The sequence below is a fragment of the Serinus canaria genome, chromosome 14 (assembly GCF_022539315.1).
Source record: "Serinus canaria isolate serCan28SL12 chromosome 14, serCan2020, whole genome shotgun sequence".
NCBI lineage: Eukaryota > Metazoa > Chordata > Aves > Passeriformes > Fringillidae > Serinus > Serinus canaria.
The window spans coordinates 2,012,920-2,027,993 of NC_066328.1; the positions used below are offsets into that span (position 1 = coordinate 2,012,920).

At 44.8% G+C, this 15,074-nt stretch overlaps 1 protein-coding gene across 1 annotated transcript in view; it reads right to left on the reverse strand.

The window, feature by feature from the left end:
• DNAAF8 (dynein axonemal assembly factor 8) overlaps positions 1-13,420 on the reverse strand; it is a 92,143-nt gene extending 78,723 nt beyond the window's left edge. Inside the window, exons 1-8 of the mRNA XM_050980275.1 lie at positions 13,267-13,420; positions 9,990-10,103; positions 8,828-9,304; positions 6,092-6,188; positions 5,613-5,751; positions 4,585-4,731; positions 4,139-4,204; positions 1,720-2,073 (exon numbers count right to left, since the gene is read on the reverse strand). Of these exons, the coding sequence (XP_050836232.1) occupies positions 1,720-2,073; positions 4,139-4,204; positions 4,585-4,731; positions 5,613-5,751; positions 6,092-6,188; positions 8,828-9,304; positions 9,990-10,103; positions 13,267-13,413 (1,541 nt within the window). The 5' untranslated portion in view covers positions 13,414-13,420. The remainder of the gene's footprint in view (positions 1-1,719; positions 2,074-4,138; positions 4,205-4,584; positions 4,732-5,612; positions 5,752-6,091; positions 6,189-8,827; positions 9,305-9,989; positions 10,104-13,266) is intronic.
• Between the last annotated feature and the right edge of the window lie 1,654 nt (positions 13,421-15,074).

Below are 15,074 nucleotides of genomic sequence, written 5' to 3' on the forward strand. Positions count from 1 at the left end.
GGGGAATCATGACATGAAAGGCTAAAATAGATTTAGAGAGCAATTCTGGTGTTTGTGGGGGGACACAAGAACTTGTCAGTGGATGAAGTCATCTCTCTAAGAAGAAAAACACCTCAAAGAAAAGGAGCTGAGATCAAACTTTTGATAAGTGGTGATGATCTATGTGGAGATGCAAACTCCTTTAGGTACAGATGTGTTTGTGAGGTGTCACTCCCCATCTCCACACCAAGACTCCCAGTCCAGACCCATTTCCTTTCCTATCTGCTATAGGATATGACAAAGTTCCCCTGACCCCAAGACCTCCCGTCTTTCTACACCTGGATGCCCACAGAGAGATTTCATCTGCCATGGCAAACACGAAGTTCAGTTCCTCCTGAATTCTTCCAGCCCCAGCTCCCCAGCAATAATTAGACTAGCAAGAGAGAAAACTGAAATCAGTGAAAAATCACTGAATTCTCACTCAGAGACAGTAAATAACCCACATTCTTGCCTGGCCATGGGCTGCCATCTCAGGCTAACAGGTAATCAAAATGGAGTTTAGTATTCCTGATGGAAGCAATGAGCTTAATGTCAGGAATTCCAGAGGGAAAAAACCCTGCAGCCAACCACCTGCCTTTTAAAGCAGGTACACAGGAGCTGAGGTGTCTAAGTGGCAGGGCAGGCAAGTGTTTAACTCTGACACAGTAATAGTCTCCAGAGCAGGCAGATCCTGATTCTTTCCAGGGCTCATATGTCAAAGTCAGAATGTTAAATTTCACTCTGAAAATAGCAGGATATAACCTTTGAAAAGGCAGCATAATGGAGCTCTCCCAAACAGCTGGGCAGGTGCACAAGGCAAGCACCTGATTTCACTTTGAAATTAGACCTTCAGCAGAATACACTACATTTAACTATGCCCAGGGAGGCAGAGGCCCAAATAACTCTGCAATTTCCTCAATTATATCAGTCTTATTTGTATTTTTTAAAGCTTTCTAAGATATTCCTGTAGCATTCCTCACAGGTGTATTTTGTAACTCCAAGATCTTGCACTTTTCTTGTTGGCAAAGAGTCAGAATTCCTTTGTTTGGAAGAAAAAAAAATGACAAGGGGAGACTGATACATCTTCCAGTTTGTAAAAGGTATTTTAAACTGAGACACAGAATAAACAATTTTCCATCCCTTCTGGGAACACAACAAAAATAAGCCTAAATTGGAGAGGGAATACTTTAAATTAGACTTAATGAAAAGCTTTACAACTCTAGGGATAATTAAACAGCAAAATGTACTACCTGGGAGTCAAGGAATCCTCACCACTGAGGATTTCAAGACTAAGTTCTATAAAGATCTGCCAGGAGATATTAGATTTTACCTCACTCTTTATTGGCACAGGGAGACTGACCCTTCTAGACCTATTTTCTAGGAAGCTGTGCTTAGGAAACCTCAGTGGTGCTGTTCCTAAAGGAGATCAATACTGTATTATCCTCCTGTTCTGTAGAATAAAAGCTAAAGAAAAAGGCTCCATTTCCAATGTCAGAAGTGCCACAGCTCATCTAATGCCAGGCCCCACTGAGGCTGCCTCTAAACCTTCCAGCAGTAGCTGCCAGGACTGTTGCTCTTGCCAGGTAACAAATCCAGACACCCTCTTGCTCCAACTCACAGCCCAGGTAAGCAATTTTCTTTAATCCTGAACAATTAGAGAAGCCACATCCAAACCCTCTGATTACTTTTCCTGGGGGATACCTTGGCAATTCTGCTGTAATTAGAGGACACTCTGGAGCATTTCCTGCATTTGGAATCTTCTCAGCTTTCATTTTGTTCTCTTTCTCTATGTCAGCTCCATCGCCCCCACAGCTTGAAAAGGGAGAACTTTCCTTGCCTGGTTCCAATCTCATCAGTTTCCTGGGAACCACCTCATTTGTCTCTTGCCTCACTTTACAAGATTGGTTTTGACTTTCATTAGAGGAACTTCTGTCTTCCAGCCTTTCTGGATGCAGTTTCTCAGCTGGAACAGACGTTTTATGAAGAAGCTCCAAGGCCTCCTTACGGGCTGCTCGGAGTTGTTGCAGTAACAGGCTCTTCCCTGAGCAATTCCTCCTGCAAAGGAAATAAAAACCTGATTTCACCAAGATAAAGCATTACAGGAATAAACTCAATCTCTGAGGAACTTCACACAGAATGAGAGCTCAAAACAAGGACTGGGCATCTACAGGAACAATAACTGGGGGTGACAGTAGTACTATCACTGTCATATTTTCTGAAAAATCCCTTGGCTAGGATTTCTTCTCCTGGGAAGCTGAGGAGCCTCAGAGAAAAAGGAAAGCAAAAATTATCTCATTTGCTTCTCCTGTGTTTTGCTGCTTTGGAATGTGGGTTGGAGATTGTTTATCCAAAATGTGAATTGTTTTAACTTCATGACCAATCATGGTCAGGCTGTGTTGGACTCTGAGGAGAGTCACAAGTTTTTAATTAGTATCTTGTTAAGCCTTCTGTCTGCATCCTTTCTCCATTTTTCAGTATAGTTTAGTATAGCATTCTTTAATATAATATCATAAAATAATAAATTAGCCTTCTAAGAACATGGAGTCAGATTCCTCATTCCTCCCACGACAGGGGACCCCGAAAATACCACACAGCATCAGCACTCAGGTGAACAAGCAAAGCCAGAACACAAAATTGATCTTCCTGGCAATTTATTTACCTCTTCTGCATTTAGGCACAACACAAACACCTACCAGAACAGGCCTAAAAAAATGTATGGCTGGCATGGAAATCAGATCCTATAGGGTTTTGTCCCCTTTGGATACAGGGGTTGGGGTTCAAATACATGCAGATGAAAAGTTTTTCTAGTAATTATTACAGTTTTTGAATGCTTGGCTTAATTTTCTCAATGAGACTGCTAAACTGTTAGCAAGCACATTATTGAGGTAGTGGAATGTCCTGTCCTGACATAATCTACATGCACAGAATAATAATTCCTGTTTAATAATTTGTTCCAGATAAAAATGAAACTGGATAGTCCCCTCACAAATGAGATCAGAATCCTGCCCTGCTGAGACCAAGAGGATTTCTTATTCACAACCAGAACTGAGCAGCATTTGCCAGGCATTACATTTGTGCATGTTCTTTTAGCAACATTAAGGTGAATCAAAATCCAACCTCTGCTCTCCATCACTGCAGATTTACACTGATGGAACAGCTGAAGTTGTGTCAGTGCCATGGAGCATCCCCTTATCCCTGCCTTTCACTGGTTTTGGGTTAGATGTTCTAAATTACATTGTTTGGCTTCTTGTTTGGCTCATTGTTGGGCTCATTGGGATCCTTGTGAAATCACCTCTTCTTCCAAACCATTAGAAGAAGTGCAGGTGGCTGGTACAACAAGACACATGTTCTGCTTGTCCCCTGCCCTGCTGTGGCTTGAACTTGCAGGCTGCAGAATTCCAAATGGAGCCCAGAGCATGAGTGCAGGAGGATGGTTAAGTTTGACACCTCTGCTTCCCATTAAAAAATGTCTAATACCCTATGGATATGAACCCAGGAGTTTAGCAGGAAAAGGCTGGCATCTGTGCATGTTGAGGAATTTGCATTTTAGGATTCCACCCATCCCACTCTCTCCCCTGTCCCTTCCAATTAAGGAGAATTGGGAGAGTCCCTGTCCATACAATGTAATCAATATTCTCATTAAATCTCTATCCATTCTAGCCTATTTTATTATTTCTAAAAATAAAGGTTTGTCTGACTCAACTCCCTACAACATTTTCAAAGTTTGGTTCTGAGTTTTGTCAAACACAGTTCTGGTGTCACTCACACAGGGCTGGAGAAAAACTCACATTTTCCAGCCCCCAGGGCACCTCTGGCTGTGTTTTGAGCTGTTCCAAGCAGCTGGACAGGTGCAAATATTGCCTCAAGGATCAACAACTCTCTACCTTTAGTAGATTTACCATGCAACAGGAGAAGAGTGACCTCCTGGGGCCACACTGCAGCACTTTCATTACTGGGCTTTTTTTTTTTGTTTTGTTTTGTTTTGTTTTGTTTTGCTGTGAAGACCAGGAATGGCAATATTTAAGTACACAAACTTTCACCCTGCTCATTGTTAGGGCAATTATTTTAGCTTCAGAAAAAATGAATATTATATCACTTGGAAAACAGTCTGGTTTCTTACCTTCTCCTTTCTGCTTCATCCTGAATTGTCACAGTCTCTTCTTCTTCTTCAGAGGAGGAGGAGGAGCTGTCACTTGCACTGTGAAACCATCAGACCATATTAATTAACCCTGTTCTAGCTGAGTGTTGGCTCTTGGTCATTTCTAGGATGCAAATTTAGAAAATGAGGGAAAAGGGAGAGATACTTCCAGGGAAGATCTCTGGGTGTTATGGAGAGTCCTTCACATATTGCTCTAGCAAAAAGAAAATTCAAATATTCAAGCAACTAGAAAAAAATGTTTACCTGTTTATTACCTAGTAGCTGTTATTAACTACAAGGTTTCTCCTTATGACAGAGGTGTGAAAGAACATTTTTAAAGTTACATTTCACAAGCATGAGATTCAGAAAGGTTTAAGTTTCTCACTTTTTATTACTTATTTCTCACTCCCAATAAAGCCAGGATTTACCTTTGCTCCTCTTCAGGGACTGTCACTGACTTTGGTGGCTCAGCATCTCTCAAATCTATGTACACAGTTGCAGGTTTTGGCAGGCCCTGGAAACTCATCCTGCCCATCCTCAGAGAACTTGGTGGGGATGACAGCAAGGCAACATCCCTATACACAGAAAACACAATCTCAGCACATCCTCTGCCTTATCCACCCAAGGAAACCTGCAGGGAGGGCCTTAGGATCAAAACTGGACTGAGAAAGGAGCTCTGTGCTTGGCTACCACACAGATTCCAGCTCTGCTTCTGCCTGCAATCAGAATTAAAAGATTCAGCTTCCCCCAGGAGCACAGAGCACAGGCAGGATGAAGAGGGATATTTAGTTCTCAAAATGTGACACCACCAAATTGTTCTGGAGAACAAAGGCAGGAACCAGAGAGATCACAACTTTTAACATCTCAGGGTAAGAACAAGTTCCCCTTTCCTCTCTGCCTCTTCTGGCAATTCCATTTTATCTTCCCAGGCATACAAAGTGCAAATCATCCTAGTGGCTCTCCCTGCTCTGGCAGTGAGGGTATTTCCCACCTTCCCCTCCACTCTTTCATTCATTATTTCTTCTGTGCTGCCACCATTGATGTCGCTCCCTCTGAACAGCCTGAAAATGCTCTTCCTTCACACAGAAACCTCCAAGAAGCACTGACATCTCCACTGATACCCCCAGAAAACCATCCTGTGTATTTTTGCTCGATTGAGGTACCAGTAAGAGAAATTTGTACCCTAGATGACAAAAAAAGCTGGGCAGGATAATTGGCTTAGCCTAATTTTCCTGCCTTTCCCATTTATCCCAAGTGCCTGGTAAGGTTTAGACAGAGGTTGATGGAGAATGCCAAAGTGTTTGTCATCAAAGGGAAATGAAGCACTGACTATTCCAACTCCAAAATCAGCTTTCTGCAAGGTTACAGAGAAAAACCCCTGTGGAAGACCAGGAGTTGCCCAGTATTCATTCTGGCAGCCAGGATGAGCTGGGATATGTGACAGAAAAGGACTCACTCATTGTCCTGCTGTCCCTGGAGGGAGCAGAGCTTGGCTGATGGCCTCCCACACGGAGGGGACACTGCTCTGGACTGCCTTGCACACAGCTCTCCCAACCTTTCCATGAGCTCCTCTTCACGCTTCCTCCTGAAGGACTCTGTGGAAGAGCAACAAAATAATCATCAGTTGTGGTCTTCTGCCATGAAATCCCCCAATATTCCCCACGCTCACTTTGTTCCTTTCCCTACAGCCTGGCACCAGGGGAGGGATAAAGATAATATTGTAACTGGCTTGTCTGGCCCATGGCAGGCTGGGAAGCACTGGCTTCAGGCTAAGAAACCTAGATGAAATCTTGAGGCCAGCTAATTAAACATGTTTTAGAAGCATTTAAAAAACCCACTATGATTTCTGCATTCAAAATTATGCTGCAGGGAATAACTTAAATACAGGAACCTGAGTTTTATTTATTTTTATGCACTTTCAACTAGTGACATTACCATAATCTGCTGGGAAGAAAGCAACTTCTGCATGAGTTTTATCTCCCCGCTGCTCCAGCTCCTCAAGATTCTTGCCTACATCCAATTTTTCAATATTCTGAAAGAAGACAAGAGAAATGTGATGGAAAGTTGACTCCCAAAAGACCACCCCTAATTTCAGTGCCTGCTTGCTTTCAGCAATTCCAGAGGAAGTGCTGTAAGGAAAGAAATGCATTTATTACATCCCTTCAGACACTGCATCCCTCCAGCTGCCTCAGCTGCTTCTGCTGAGGCTCTTTCTCTGAGAATCATGAACCCTTTTGATAAGACTTCAAAAAATCACTGGAGACAGTGGAACAGATTAAAAAATGGCCTGATAGAAGGCCAAGCATGTGCATTCTGATCCTGAATAATGTGAGAACTTCTCACTGCCACCCACAGGAGAAGGACTTGTGGCTCTTCAGCTCTTTGAGATCAGCCCTTTCCTCCCCCTCCAGTTTCTGAGCAGGGTAAATTCCCATTGCTGTGGGTACAGTCAGAATCAGATGATATCTCACAGCTGCTCACCCACCCTGAAGAGAGGATCTTCCATTTCCTTGCTCTGAATCCCTGGTTGAGGACACACTCACCTGACTCAGGTACAAGAGGCTGCCATCAGAGTCCACATGCATTTAAACCACTCATTGCTTTCCCTTCTGACCATTATTTGAAATTGAAGTTTTAAAGAATAGAATCCACACCCATGTGAAATATAATCACCAGAAATTCAAAGTGCTTACGAGTTTCATTGAAAGGAAGGGGGCTGTGAGTCGTGACAATGACACCACTGCCACAAACATGCATTTAACACAACCACTCATGGCCTTTAAAAAAGCAGAAGCAGCCTCCAAACCCAACATTTCACCTTGTAAAACCTCCAGCATCTGCCCCTCTTGTTGGACAGAAGGCTCTCCCTCCTTCCTGAGCAATAAATCTTCACACATATCTGAACCTTGATTAGATCTATTCTAACACTGCAGCACTGGTTTAAGTTCCAGAAGGTTCAGAAGAAATAGAAGTGAAGGTTTACACAATTCTATTTCTAATACAGAAAGGAACTTAGGGAAAAAAAAATCAAATTATCTGATAGGAATCAAGAAGAAACTGTATATTAGGTTTAGCAACTTGGCACAAACTGAGGTGCCTGGCTGAGCTGGGGGCAACACCCCCCTTCAAATGAAAGTGAGAACACACTGAGCCTCTCAGAACTCAGCCCAAAGCACCAGACTTCAGCTCATTGAAGTCACTGACATCAAACAGGCTCTGAAAGGCAAGTAGTGCTTCCTGAATTAACAGAGACTGAATTCTATGAAGTGAGCTGGGAATTACACCCAGACCCACTTGAAGAAGATGTCCTTCAATGATGCAGCACAATTTAACTCACAGGCCAGCAGCTGCATGATTTGCCTGGACTGGAACAGCTCTAACATCAAAAAGTTCATTTCTGTGAATACATGAAAGGGGAAGGGAAACATCTGTACTCTGACCTGTGGAAGGCATTGAACAGAAAGATCAGGACCTGCTCTCTGCTGATTAAGTTCTAATGAACTTAAAAATCAATACAGGCAGATCTGTAACTCAGTGCTGAAGAAAACCACCCCTGACTCTGAGCCACATTCCAGTTAACACTGAGCTGCTCATTCCACCTGCCTTAGGTGGGTGAGATTTAGGACTTCAGGAACAACCCAAAACACCTCCTCACCTCCAGCACCCCACTGGAGGGCCACAAAACTCCCTGGTTTAAGGCAATTCTGCCTGGGAGCTGAAAAACTCCTTGCCTTCCCAGAGACAGATGCTATAGTTGGCTTCCTTATGAGTTCATGGACCCTGCTGCAGATCTATTTCCATGGGGGTTTGTGTGTGTGTGTGTGTGTGTGTGTGTCAGCTCTTTTGGAAAACAGCCAAAATTTGACCCTCACTTCCATAGTTCCTAATGAAAGGCTTATTTATGCTCTGAGAACATTCAGAGCTAAGCTGTATTTTGCAATTTCTTGTGGAATCTTTGGTAGTAAAGTTGTATTCTCTGTTATGATTTGTTATACTTTCCTGAATTTCTGATGCTTAGCAGACAAACATCACCCAAATTAGCTGTGCTTTTTTTTTGTCAATTACTTGAATCTAACAAAGTAGCCCAAATAGTCTGTGTCTTCTGACCTAAACCTTATGGGTCACGACCAGCTTGATCTCCTTGGTCATTCTTGAGTCTCTCCTGTGTTCCTCTATGTCATTAAGAAGGGACATGGAAGTTCTAGCAGGTTGAATGTGCATCTCCTTTGGACACAAGTAAAGATGGAATTAAACTGAAGTCCTTGAATTGGGAAACCCTGGGAAATCCAGTGCTCTAGAGCATTTGGAGAGTATGTTACAAGATAAGTTTGGGCAGTATTTCACAAAAATAAAATTAAAAACAGCATCTTTGTGCTTAGGTTAAGTCCTTCTGGAGTAGTTGTGGCCTTAACTACTAACTAAATTTCCTTGTACCTTTGTTTCTAGCAGTAATTTTTCATATGTCTAAGTTGGTTATCTGCAGCAGCTTTGCCATGGTTTGGACTTGCACTGACAGCTCTGGGACAGCTTTTGGTAGTTGTGTAACACCCAGCCCTGAGGAGTGTCACACTGGGACTCCAGCTCTTCGCTGCAGTGGGGTTATGCAGGCACTGCACTCTGCCCCAGCCCACCTGCAGCACCCCCCCACAGCTTTATTTCAGGGCCACTTGCCTGCAGTGACAAACGGATCACTTCTCCAAGATGCTCAGCTGAGGAAGTTTCTTCCTTTGCAAGTCTTCCTAGGCTGTTGTTGATGCCATGGGAGGGAGGCTTGACATCCTGCTTTGGGGATGGCTCCACAAGGATCTTGGAGAGTATCTTTGTCTCTATCAGCTTTTTTCTCTCCTCTTTAGTGTACAGCTCTTGCACAGACACTGCTGGGTTAGGCCAGGAGTTTGCTCTTTCCTTGGCCTGTGTCCTGCCCATTTCTTTCTCCTCAAGGTGATCTGTGGAATCTGAGGGTGACTCTTCAAGAACAGCTCTCTTTTGGCTTGGCATTTCTTCAGTCTGGCTGGCAGGTTCAGGAGCCTCATCTTTAATCATTTGTACATCTTCTTTTGCAATGATTTGGGCACCATCTGTTTCTTCCTCAAAGTCAAAACTTTCCAGGTCTTCGTTCCAGATCTCCCATGGAACTCTTTCTGTCTCCTGGATTTGCTACAGGTAGAGTAAGCACAAACACAGAGAAAGTCAATCTCCCTGAGCTTTGGAAGTGGATAAAAAACAAAGCAGAGTGATTGGAAGGCAACAGCTCCAACTCAGACACCATATGGAAACAACCCACACCACATCCCTCATGGAAAACAGTGAGACTGTTTACTTTCCAAAAACTTTAATTTCAGGAATAGCTAAATATCCTTTAAATTACTTTTTCTTACATGTGCTCATTATTCCAACCCAAACCATTCTGTGATTTCATGGATTTATCTCCACTGAAGGAACAGTGTGATTCTTTTATCCCAGAAAAGCTGTTCAAAGAGTAAACTTCATACTTTTCCTCTTTCCTGCATTGTCCTAATTCATTTTCTGGACACATAAAATGATTGCACAGGAATTAGTGCACAGGAAAAATTAGTGCACAGGAAAGAGAAACAGTAAAGGGACAATAAAAACTACCAAGAGATGGGACAAAAAAGGTCCAAAATCTCAAGAACAGAGAAAACTTTAAATGGCCACTGCAAAAAGAGAAAAAAATTCTATTTTCTAGTGAGAGAAAATACCAAGGACTAAGCTTTTCCTGTTCAGACAAATAGGTCAGACTTCATCAGCTGCCCACACTGGGGACAGCCAGAAGAGAGGGGTGACAGGGCAGCCCTCACACAACAGTCCCAACCTGCTCCTGGGAATCTTCCAGGGAAAACATCATCAGTTCCTCCGACAGGTCCGGAATTAAGTTGGGCAGGTCCCGCTGGAAGATGAAAAGCTCCTCATCACTCTCACAGTCTGACTGCAAACAGGAAAAAACAGAGAGATTCAGCAGGAGACTGAAATACTCACTGATATTGGAATATCTGGTTTGCAGTGACAGCTCCCATGTTGGCACCTCTTGAAGTGCAGAGACAAGAAGTTTCCTTGCAGTCACACCTTTGCTAGACAGTCTGGAAGCCTAAGAGTCACCAACCCCACATTTCAGCAAGCTCCAAAAGTAAAAAACATGTAAAACATCAAATTCCCATGGAGTCTGATGACAAATATCCTGCTGAGAAAAGCAATGGAAAGTGAAGTTCTCTAACTCCCAAGTGATTCTCTGCACTACCTCATTCACCATCTGAGAGGCAGGAGCAGAGCTGCTCAATATTTACAAGGGATGGAGGGGCAGGACACAGGGAATGGCTCCCACTGCCAGAGGGCAGGGCTGGATGGGATATTGGGAAGGAATTGTTCCCTGGCAGGGTGGGCAGGCCCTGGCACAGGGGGCCCAGAGCAGCTGTGGCTGCCCCTGGATCCCTGGCAGTGCCCAAGGCCAGGCTGGACAGGGCTTGGAGCAGCCTGGGACAGTGGGAGGTGTCCCTGCCCATGGCAGAGGGGGAACTCAATGAGCTTTAAGATCCCTCCAGCCCAAATAATTCTCAGAGATTCTCAGGGACTGGAAGGGCAAGGCCTCACCAGGCAAAGCTCAATCCCACAGCACCCAAGAGAAGCAGGGTGAGAGCAACCAGGACAGAAGAAGCAGGACAGAGCAACCAGGAAGAGAAGCAGGACAGAACAACCAGGCTGAGGCACAGCTTCAGATCCTTGGGCAATATTGGAGTGATGAGGCTGGGCAGAGATCAAGACTGAAAGCTTTCAATTCACAGGTGAAAGTCTGGCTCAGGCAGGACCAGAACTAGAAACCAAAACTCCCCTAACATAGCTCGAAGAGGGAGTGAGGGGCCAAAGCTGAGCTTAAATAGAGCTGCTGGAGCCCCAGGTGAGGCCAGGCAGGGCCACAAAGGCTTTTCACTGCCCTCAGGAGCCTGATTCCTGTTCAGAATGCAAACAGCATCTGGGTTTGGTTGGGCAGCATTTAGATAGCTCTGAAAATCCCTTTTTTAAACTCCAGATATGCATTGGTGATGAATTCTTATGCATGGACACCAAAAGGAGATTAAGCACCTCCTCAGCAGTCAGGACACAGCTTTCCTGCTTGTCCCTTTGTTTTGCAAGTGTGCATTTCTGGGAATTCACACTGCAGAGAATCCTCTCTGGTGTCATTAGCACAAACCCAACCTCAACAGAACATCTTTCCTCTTCGTAAACTGCATTTCAGGGTAATGAAAGGGCTTCAGGGCATAAAACACATTTGGGAGTGCCATTTTTGGAGGTGGGAGCAGAGCACGTTCAGGTGACAGCTCCTGGATGCACAAATGGATCTTTCCCACATGGAAATTCCTCGGACAAAGGTGCAGCCCTGGAACTGCAGCCTCAGCAGGACAGGGATTACACAACTAGATCTTTTGAATGCAAATGAAGTGCCAGACAGATTGCCTCAGTTCCTTCTCCAGGAAATCTTTTCCATGTGGGACAGAAACAGAGAATTTGGAGATGGTAAAGAGTGAAAAAAGTGTTCAGCATGATTTGGGGTTATTCAATGGTGTTTGGCACCAAAATCTGGAGCTGCTTCTCTGGCTTACCCTGGTTGTAATTTACTCAATAAGAAAACCTACAAATAATTTCAGTGTTGGGCCTTCATCTGTACTACAGAGACACATGTTAACAGGCAAGGGTTGTTCTAAATAATTAAAACAGTGTAGGTAGAGGGAACTCTGTGAGGGAATGTAGCTTGTCCAGCATGACAGTGACAGATCCAAGTGCACAATCCAAGTCATGGAATCCCCATAAACATTTTATCCAGCAGATCACACTGCTTTGGCTCATTGATTATTAATATTTTTAAATTAAATAAAAATAAATAATAAAAATAAAAAATAAATCATAAATACACACTGGAGGCATTTCTGGCTCTTAGACATCTCACAATCTCCCCCTGTACCATTAATGGCTACACTAAGTTGGGATAAAATATATTCTTTCTTGTTCAAAAGGTTTTTCGAGTTTATACATGTTTGAAAATTAACACAATGTTCTTATTTGGACAAAATGCCACTAATAATTAAATCCTGAGACACATTATCCCCTCAGAAAAGTCGATGCCAGAGCATCTTGGACTAGAGAGGAGCACCAGAGCAGTGCTGCCCTGTGAGCAGAGATTTCAGCAGAACAGCCTGGCCCAGACCCAGCAACTGAAAAACCTGCACCAGTGAAGAACACTGCAGAACACCTCTCAGTCTCACACCTCATATGAAAACGTTTCTGCAGTTATGCTTCTTTGGCAGGTAAAAAGCACAAAAAAAGCAACATGGAGAACCAGCCTCAAGTACATAATAATCCATAATATCATGGAATCCCAGCATGGTGTGGGTTGGGAAGGGACCTCAAATCCCATCCAGTGCCAGCCCCTGCCACGGCAGGGACACCTCCCACTGTCCCAGGCTGCTCTAAGCCCTGTCCAGCCTGGCCTTGGGCACTGCCAGGGATCCAGGGGCAGACACAGCTGCTCTGGGCCCCCTGTGCCAGGGCCTGCCCACCCTGCCAGGGAACAATTCCTTCCCAATATCCCATCCAGCCCTGCCCTCTGGCAGTGGGAGCCATTCCCTGTGTTCTGTCCCTCCATCCCTTGTCCCCAGTCCCTCTCCAGCTCTCCTGGAGCCCCTTCAGACACTGGAAGGCCATAATGAGATCACCCCAAAGCTTCTCTTTTCCAGGCTGAACAACCCCAGTTTTCTCAGCCTGGCTCCCAGCAGAGCTGTTCCATCCCTCTGATCATCCTGGAGCCTCCTCTGGACTTGCTCCAGCAGCTCCAAGTCTGTGCTGGGCCCCAGGGCTGGAGACAGCTCTGCAGGTGGGGCAGAATCCAAAGAATACAGGGAGAGGAGGTGGCAATGACACTGATAATTAAAGGTAATCCAGAAGGCTGTGGATTAACACTCAGTGTTCTACAGTCAGGACAGGCAGCCCAGCCAGGATGCCACACCAGCCACCCCAAAATGCCTGATAAGGTCACCTGCTCTTGCTTTTGAGAGGTTTTTTCCATGATCCAAAGGGAAGAAAGGCAGAATTTCAGTGCTTACTGTGGAGGAGTCAGAGTCCAGGGATGGGAGCTGGTCTTTCACTGCAGCAAGGATGGCTCCCCACTGGAATGTCCTGTCCCCCTGCACAGGAGCTGCAGGAGGCTCAGCTGCATGTTCTGCATCCTCACTTGGTGCTTCTGAGGCCATTGGGACAGCTTCCCTTCAAGCAAAGGAAAGATGAGCTTAAGGACACCTCTCCAAACATGAGATAGCATCAGTCCAAAGCAAGGACTAAGTGTGTGTGGTCAGAGCAGAGGCATCCCCAGCACTCCCAGCAGGGAATGTTAAAATCTGCTTTTTTGGAGCTATTCCTTTGCACCTGAGCTCACAAAGGGCTGAAAGCTGTCTGCCCTACTCACCACACACACCCCAGGCAGTTTAGCCCCTCATTTATAAAGAATTTTTGGGGATTCTTAGCCAGAGTGCTGTAACTGTGTCCTGTCCAAGCATGTTCCCATGTTCTGCCTGCAGGGATGGGACAGGAACAGAGCAAAGGCAGCAAAGCTGTCACCTCTGCTCTCAGCTGGATCGACTCCTCTTCCCGATCTCCCTCCCATTCCCCTCCTCCCTACCCAAAGGACAGATAAAATGACCACAAAGTCATAGAATCTCATCATGGTTTGGGTTGGAATAGAGCTTAAAGGCTCTCTTCTACCCACCTGCCATGGGCAGAGAGCCTTCCATGTGGTTCATGTTCACTTTTGTTTTCAACAGATTTTTATGTTAAAAAATTAGTTAAGAATAGGCACATTCATGGATTTTGATCTCTCAAAGTGTTTCTAAAGTGGATTCTTTCCTCCTGTTCCTTGATGTCTATGAGAAGTTGAGAACTGCAGCTGAGCTAAGAGGTCAGATAAATTCACCCCCAGAGAAAACCTTCACATTTTATGCTACAGTCACATGGTTTTCTGGGCAGTCAAACAGGAGGGGAAATGATTTCTGGTTCAGAGGTTCCACAGAATACCCAGGGCTGGAAGAGACCCACAAGGACCATGGGAGGTTGATGACTGTGTGTTTCTTACATGTGCTCAATATCCCAACCCAAACCAGTCTGTGATTCCATGGATTGATGTTCATCACTGAAGGAACAATGTCATTCTTTTATCACATTTTTATTATTTTAAGTGTTGCTCAGGACTGAAATCACTGTTCAAGGGATCACACTGACACTGTTACCTGCATTGGCCAGGAACACTCCTCAGAACATGAAGTTAAACTCAGCTGTCTCCCTGGGAAGTTTATAACTTGCAAATTGCCTCAGTAGATACTTTATAGGCCTGATCTATGGTGGTTTTATTGGTGTGAGACAATCCCTGAATTTCACCAAGATAAGAAAGAGGAAAATCCTCATGGCTGGAGCACTGTGCTCTGACACCAGGCAGAGCTTGCCAAGGGTCAGAGGAGCCCCATGGGGATAAAACAAAGTGCCTAGGATGGCTCCCTGTGCCAAATCCGAGATAAATATCCCAAGGTTTTAGATGGACACTAGATCTGACTTGTCAGTCAGCTAATGAAGCATCCTCTGTGGGAGCAAACAGTGCTCTGTGACCAAAACAAACATTTGTTAGCAGTAGCACAACAGGCACTCTCTGGAGAGCTTGGGCACGGAGGTCGAAGGCTGGACTTGATGATCTTGGAGGTCTTTTCCAGCCTTAACGACTCCATGAGTGATGGAGACTTGAAACCCTGAGCTTCTCCTTATCACCAGAACTGACGTTTGCTGGGAAGGAGAGGCGTGAGGATACGCGCAATGGTGGGAGGCAGAGCTTGGCTCGGGGCCGAGGCCCCGCAGCCCCGGTGCGAGCCCC